This window comes from Corvus brachyrhynchos, unplaced genomic scaffold (assembly GCF_000691975.1).
Source record: "Corvus brachyrhynchos isolate BGI_N302 unplaced genomic scaffold, ASM69197v1 scaffold114, whole genome shotgun sequence".
Classification (NCBI taxonomy): domain Eukaryota; kingdom Metazoa; phylum Chordata; class Aves; order Passeriformes; family Corvidae; genus Corvus; species Corvus brachyrhynchos.
Window position 1 is genome coordinate 1,086,540 of NW_008238337.1, and position 8,324 is coordinate 1,094,863.

An 8,324-nucleotide genomic window follows, 5' to 3' on the forward strand; every position below is an offset into this window, starting at 1 on the left:
GGAATGCCCCCTGAATTACTTCTTTCCTCCAAGAAGCCTGCAATAACTTTTACCCTTTGACTGTGATCATCTCATCAATCTTATTATTACTGTCTTGCCTTTCACAGATTTTTGGTTTTTTCTTTCAGTATCTTTGCTGATACTTTTTAGAACAGTGTAACTGATTTATTTAAATTACTGAGCTTTTGTAAAGTATCAGGCTTTTCAGGTCAGTTGGGATTTTGAAAAGCTTATAGCAGCAGCGTTTGGACATTGCCATGCAAGTTAAACTCCAATAAAATTTTACTCCAATAAACAGTTAAAATTCAACTTTATCTTTTGGTCCTCATAAAAAAAACCAAAAAACCAAAAAAACGGTTCTCAGACTTTCCAAAAGCCTCTTCCAAAACAATTAAAGGTCTTGTCAAAAAACCAATCATATCTATATTCCAACAAGTCTTAACTCATATGTTAGCAGAGCTCATTTTACAGACTTATTTTGTTGTTAATTTGTTGTATTTGTATTTTAGGTCCCTACTGAAATCAGAGCTCCTTTGGAACAAAAGAAACCCAGGTACACCAGACATCATAATTTAGGCTTTCTGCAAACCCACCAGAACAAACTGGGGGGGCACTCCTGAAGTCTCCAAATGAAGACAACAGAACGCACCCTGAGAGCTGATGAAAGTATGAAATTAAGTGCCTTTATTCCAGCACACAGATTTATACAATACAAAGGTGGTCTCAAAAACAGATGCACACTTGCACTTTCAGTAGGTGACGGTGCCTGTAATTTTGAAAGCCAGTGCTTCTAGTGCATCACTAATGGCAGGCTAAAATTTTGTTCTACATGGCTAGAGAGAAAAGAAAATTTTATTATTTGTCTGATAACATCCTGTCTCCTATAGTTTAGCTGACAGGAATGACAGGAATGTTATTTCATGTCAAAAAACCCTGACTCATTTTTGAGCAAAAAAATCAAATTAGCCTCTCTGCTTTCTTCCATGTGACCCCAGCTCTACTTAGCCAAGCCATTGTCCTCTGGAAGAGCACATTTGCTGAAAGGATCCTAATGTTAATATAATGCTCTTATCTTGGTGCAGTTAAAGTACTTAATTATGAAAAGCACTATGTGGTTTAAAAGTACATTTACTTAGCTCTCTCCTCTCTGTATCAGATCTCCCACGGAGAAAGATTTGTAGCATTTGGGAACATTTGCTCAAGTGGATAAACAGAATAAGGGTATTCTGTGTGGGTTTATACATTTATAGCCATTTGTAACAGTTAGGATTCATTCTCTTCCCTTGCAGTACTTTTTTAAGAGGTACTTTTATTGCACAGTAGAAAGAGGATTACCTTGCAGAAGTCTGCCTCCTTTATAAAGGTGAATGGCCAGGGCTGCATCAAACTTGTCTGTGGAGGTCAGATTTGCTATTTCAGCTGGACTTTCGTACATGAAAGCATCTTTAAGAATACAGATATGACCTGCAGCATGTAGATGATTCCTTCATTATTGGAACAAATAGAAAAAGAATAAAGAAGTCACTATTAATGTTATAGGCACAGCAGTATATTAAGTAAGCTTAATCAAATCGTTTTTCCTTAACAAACTGCTCTGATACTCAATTTTATGCTGTTTTTGTTCAAGCAACCAGGAGCTATTTACAAGGCTGGGTTTTTCCTGGAAGATATTTGTTACCTTCACCATTGTGAAGCCACAGGCACACTTCCAGGCAGTGTAACACTCCATGGCCCAAGCCTTATCAACATAACTTCTGACAATCAGCAGAAATGAGGGATAACCAGGACCCCTCCTGACTGAGCTTCTACTTATTATGCTGAAACCCTCCTTTTGAAGTGAGTGTGTCAGACCTCGCTCTTGCAGATTCTCAGACCCTTGCCCTGAAGAAAGGGCACCAAGTGAAGAAAGCACAAATATGTCCAGCTAGTCAATGCTACTACAAATACAAAACATCAAAAATTAATACATCAAGAAAAAGAGAGTTGAATTGTGCTCCCTTTCTGTTTGATTGTGAGCTTAATTGCGTCTTGTCTTTGCTCACCCATTTATAAACCAGGCAAAGGATAATGGAAGTATAAGCAAAAAACCACACAGAAGTAATTACACAAATACCTCCACAGCCTGTTTTAAAAATCTCAGTTGCCAAAAACAAAAAACCACAAACAAATCCAACAACAAACCCTGCTTAGTGTCAGTTTACCCATTCATCTTTATATACAATGGTTCCTCATATTAAAACATTGGTGCAAAGACTGCCAGAGTGAAGAAACTGATTGATTACAGACAGCTTTACTCCTCTCAATGAAACCGGAATCAGTTATCACTGTTCCCGAGAACATCAGCCAAAAAACATACAGGGGAAAATCTGTGTTTGGATGGAAGGGAGAGCACTGTGTCTGCTGACATGGAATGTTTACAATCTCAGCATCATAAAAACACCACAAGAATGCTTTCTGCTTATTCCATATTGTTCCAGCTGATTTATTTCTCATTGCGTATTAATTGTTCTGGCATTAACGTCCTGCTAACCCATCGGCTTCCTGGATAACATTGCCTTCATTTCCTGATAATTTCATAGCCTCCCAAGAAATGTAATTTTCTGTCCTGCAGAAGTTAGTCATTACTGCAGAAATTGGTGCTAAAAGTGCTGTAAAATGTCTGGAGGCCTTGGAAGGAATGTGTCAGCGCTGTATCTCAGAGAGCGCCATTGGCACAACATATGGTGCTGGATTTCTTCCTTATCCTAAGAAGGAACTCCTCTTAAATTTAATTCCACTGTTCAAAACAAGACCAATAAATTACAATAAATACTAATAAATAATAAAATACAGCCACATTTTAAGCTCCTTATTTACACGGTTGAGCCATTATTAACACCAGCTGCCCCATGAACTGGTTCCAAGTACCTGCCTTCCTCTTGAAAGAGGTTCTCAATTTATATCTAGATAATGATGCCCAAATCTCCCAGCTGTGGAATGAAAATCTCTCGGGCAAATACCTGGGATGCTCGTGCATGCATTCCATAATTTCACAGGTGCTCATTAAATAGTCTAAAAGGACTTTTTCCCATCAGCGTTCCAATTACCATAAATCACTATCGTGTACAAGCAATATGTTTGCATATTACAATTAATTTGAAAATGACTCTCTCAGGACATTAGGAATCAAGAAACTCAGCCAGGAATTCCAGTCAAAAGTGTCTTCTTTTTTAAATATACTAGGGATGACTACTTTTCCTCCACAGTTTCCACAGCTCCAAATCTCACTGGGGAATGACAGCTGTTTCTGCAGTAAATAGAGAGGGACTCCCTCAAGTGTCCCAAGGCTCAGGCATTGTGGATTACCTCTACTACTTCCAAGTTGGTTTTTTATTTTTTACAGATTTTTATTCTACTCAGGAACATGTATAAAAATTGCATCTTTAGATGGAAAAATTACCAAATATTCCCAGAATAAGTCAAATTCCCATATTTAAAGAGGCCTTAAATCCCCTAAACATTGCACTGAGTTTGATATCATTAGTAACAGGCTTCAAATTATACATATATGGAAATACATGTGTGTGGAAGCAGAGTTATTGGGTAGCATTTAAGTACTGATACAGTGATATTTTCATATTTTCTAAATGACTTTTCATCTTTATAACCAAAAAAAGCAGACTATGATTTTCACACATATGCTGTTACTAAGGAACATGATTAGAGAGTTATTGCAGGAGATTTTTTTTGAAGACTGATCTGTCTATGAAGTCACAGATGTCCCTGAATGAAGCCAAGACAGAAGAGACACATTATCCATATCTTTTCTCCTCCTGGCAACTGTGTATTCACATTATTTTGCCATTTCATAAACAAATACTTCCTGAATGAAAAATAAAAATTAACACAGCTCCTTCTGTCTGGGAATCAAAGACAACACTGAAAATGCTAAATCTCAAGGCTACATTTTCTCTCTATCACAGTTCTTAATATAGGAGATAAATTTCCAAGTGTCTTAACAAATAGTGATTATTGCCTGCATCTAGAATTTGCCTTGCCATATTTTTCCCTTCTACTGAAACTCTCATGGAAGCCAATGCCATGACTTGGGGAGAATGTTCTTTCTAAAATGGAGTTGAGCTGTCAGATCCCAGATTTTGGATGTTTTCCTAGGCAGAGAGCATTAGGGAAAACTTTAGCCATTCAATGAATGTGAAAGAGCATTTATCACAGTACATTATACTGGTCACTGCTTACACTGTGATATTTATACACACTTGAATATTGGACAAAGTATTTTCCAGTCCTACTCATTTTAGCGTTCAGGAAATGAATTTCTCTTTTGTTTGGTATATCTTTTATACTCTTTGGAAATCACAAAGCTTAAAAGTGAAATTTCTAAGTGTGTTCTCTGGATCTATTCTGTGTGCAGAGAGATCCTGCTAAAAGGTACAACCTTTTTCTGACACATTTCCGCTTCGAGATTTCTATAGAAAAAGCATTTTTCTCTAACATATCTATGAAATACCAAGTGATGTTTTACAATGTTTAATTTTTTATTCCCTACATTATTGATCACTACTTCTCACTTTTCCTGGCTGCCAGTCTTCCCTCCCTCAACACAAATCTGCAGTTCACAGGTTTTCATATCAGGAAACAGTTTTAGAGTTCCAAACACAGCCTGGCTGATGAGAAGGCACAGGAGTTAAAAGTGTGCTTACTTCTAAGGTATTATGGTTGTGAAACTTGCTCTCTTTTATGTGATGTCTACCTCTCAGAAACATTTACGTTCTAAATTTCAGCTGATACTGATTTAATGGAATTACTTGCAGACAAAGAATGTTTGATTTCCAAAAAGTTCCTGGTAGGTGGATACACTGACACTTTTTGAATGGCACAAAATAGGCTTCATCCAAAAATATTAATTATCTCTTTCTCCCTCAGCTGTCTGTTCTGCACAGCAGCTGTGCACCAGCTACTGTTAAATGTATATGGCACTTCAGAGCTTGTTAAGTGAGCAGAGTCATTCCACTACCTCTTATAAACTTGGCCAGACCTGAATACTCACAGTTCCCACTGAAGCTCATCAAATTACAGGAGCTGAAACCCTGCTTGATCTCCTGTTTTCTTTGTCAATGATCTTATTTCATCATACTCATTAAAACAACATGTCCTTCATTTTATTTCCCTCTCAAACTTCCCCTTGTGACAACACAGACAAATTGCATTGCATTAATTAATTAATTGCATTGCCATCAATGAAGTATGAATAAAATTCACTGTGAATCACAGAAATTAAAAATGTGAGCAAAGAAGGTGACCAACTCCTTGTCTCTCTGTGTTCTGAAGTCAGTAACTGAGCTTTGGAAGGAACAAAGAACTCTGCAAAGCCTAAACCTGTGTTACACATGGTTCTTGCAGTGCTGGCCATTCTGGGGAGCAGCAGCACCGAGGGCAGGCCCTGCCAGTGACAGCAGCTCATGCAAAGGTGCAGATGAACACCTGCCCTGCAGGTTCCTGCTCTGGGAACGGCCCTGCAGAGCCAGCAGAGATCTCCCAGCACCTGAGCAAACCCACGCAGGGAGGTGCAGGAGCTCCCACACCTGCCACGAGGAGAGGAGCATTCCCTGCCCTGGGATTGTAACACTGGCAGACAGGGGAAGATGAAATGTCTGGGCTCAGAATTACTCCAATAAATGTCTAATCTAAAAAACAATTGTCAAGAGGAATGATAAGCGTCCCTGAACTTGTGTTTTTAATTCTCTTGCAGCTGATTACCTGAAGATTTACAGAATGGCTGTCTCAACTGGCCACTTAATGAGAACCAAAACAATTTCTCCTTCTCCAGAAAATGTTTACATATTGGCAAAATACTTAATCTAAATCTTTCTAATTAAGCTATTAATTCCAGATTTCTATTCCTCCTTACTACCAAGTAATAAAAGATGAACAAAACATTTCAAGGGGCAGGGAAGATTAATTTCTTTTCTTCCTTGACACCCTGTTTGATCTCATTTCTAAGGCTGAACAATGGCAGCCTAAACAAGGACTTTTGCTTGCTCTTTATTATTTGCTCATATTTTTTAAGGTGATTAAAGATTATGCACACCAATAGGAATAAAGCCCACAGCACATTCATTATAGCACTTGTTTTAGCAAGTTGATTTTTAGCCAAATTAGATTCTGGTACCTTTGTCACCACTTACTTTAAACACAGGAAATGAATATCTTATTTATGAAAAGATGAAGCAGTTATTGAAAAAGCTGTAATATCATAAACAGAGTATACACTGTGATATTAAGCCATAAAATTAATCTATGCTGGCAAGTGTTCAACCTGGAGACAACGTCATTGTTTCATTTTTATTTAACCAAAAGTTCAATATTAAAAAAAAAAATTGAACAAATAAATTCCTAAGCTCGTATGCAGATACAACTGTAGCCAAATAGTAATTGGAATACATATTTTATGTGTATTAACATACATGATACAAAATTTACCATGCACACATAACCTCAGGTATGGCAGATTAGTGTTAAAAGTAACATGCCCAACCCTCTGGTCATACATAGAGCTTTCCAGGTTTTTTTAATGGCATAAAGTCTTAAGGAAACCAATACTGGATGGAAATATCAGCACAGGATGGTTTTAGCGATGACCTGACTAGCCTTTTAGTCAGGAAGATGGACTTAATTGCTAGCTAATACTCTTTGCTTTTTCCCTGATCAGAATTGTTTTCTTTCCCTGAACAGGTAAATTTACATTATTTCAACATTTACAGCAGGTGATAAGACAGGAACTGAGCGTGACATAAGCTACTAACTCTCAAACACTACTTCTGTTAGAATCCTTTACCCAGCTTTATTGTGAACATGAATTAAGTTTATCTTTCACTCGCTATTTTCTTTCTGTTTGAAGGTCTCTGTGCATGAGAAAACAGCATCCACTTTGTGTAAGGAATTCCCACACTTTGTGTACAGTACTCCTGGGAAGCAACAGGATGCTGCAGTGGGTTGCTGTGCTCTGTACAGGTCACTGGAGATGTGTTCACACAGCTGCAAATGGCTGCATTAACGTGGTTATATGTTAAACCATCTGCCAGCTGAGCTGCTGTAGCTCACCAACTCTATGCCCTTTCATCCTAAAACTCCTTATTTTAGGCCACCATCACATGTTACAGTTAGAGCCACCACAACTGCTGGTTGCCATGACTCAAGTAAAGGCATCTTGCTAAGGACTGTACCTCAGTGCAGTGTGCTCACATATCACTATCAATCTCAGTATAATTAAAAGACAGTTTGACAGACTCTGTTAAGGTTTGTTTTTCTGGCTTATTCCGACTTACTTTAACTAGAAACAATGCAAAACCTGCTTTCCGCTAGATTAGCTCTGAACTGCTCCACAGTCTAAATGTTTGTCTGACTTTCCTCAAAGTGGAATTGGAAGAAGGTAAGTAAATATTTAATTCGTAAAGGTAAATAACCTTATAGAGGAAAAATGCGCAGTGATGTCCCCAAGAATAACTAGTTGTGTATTACCCAGTGAGAGCAAAGAGTAAGACATGAAAGGAAATGTGGAATGCCACAGAAACCACCACACAGGAAGTCTGCTGATATGTACAGGCATAAAAATATGCATATATACATACATAAGAATTTACTTGTTTTCTCTCAATATTTTAGTAACAATTATTGCTTTAAAATACCAAAACCTTCAGCTTTTCTGGTCTTTATACTCCCCTTGCTTTGTATCTTCAGTGCCTGGGCGACATGACAGGACCAGCAGATATGTTCTATCAGTACCTTGTACAATAGAGTAGCCCTACAGAAGTCTAAGGCTGCACTTGGTATGACACAAGCAGTGTGAAAACCTAATGTCTGTGGATGTTTTTATGCATAACATTACACATAAAATAATACACAGATCAAGCACAGGGAAAACTGGTAATAGCAGAAGGCTATCCCAGGAGATTCATCCTAAGGAAAACAATTAAACTGTGGATGACTTTCAGATAAGATAAAACCAAACCGTTATTTTGGGCCTCAAGAGGACAAAACCAGTGGGAAATTGTTTCATTTTTATAGTGACTTATTTTTTTTATAGCTCAATGCACAGTGAAGCCCTCAGCAATGCTGTCAGCCACGTCCTTTCTCCACGTCACAGAAAAAGTTAAATGGGGACATTAGGAATATTTTTGCCGTTCTGTTAGCCCCTGCAATTTCCCAGCACTGCAGACCCGTGTCCGTCATCCCCACGAGAGCCGCATGTTGAACCCCCCAGCAAGGGCACCCACTGGAGCGGCTCCTGCACAGCTGCTGCGGGATGGCTCCGGCACAGACCCTGC

At 38.3% G+C, this 8,324-nt stretch overlaps 1 protein-coding gene across 2 annotated transcripts in view; it reads right to left on the reverse strand.

Annotated features, from left to right (window-relative positions):
* GLT1D1 (glycosyltransferase 1 domain containing 1) overlaps positions 1–8,324 on the reverse strand; it is a 47,595-nt gene that overhangs the window by 34,550 nt on the left and 4,721 nt on the right. For both annotated transcript variants that reach the window (XM_017734753.1, XM_017734754.1), the window contains exon 2: positions 1,336–1,484. In XM_017734753.1, the coding sequence (XP_017590242.1) occupies positions 1,336–1,435 (100 nt within the window). In that variant the 5' untranslated portion in view covers positions 1,436–1,484. The remainder of the gene's footprint in view (positions 1–1,335; positions 1,485–8,324) is intronic.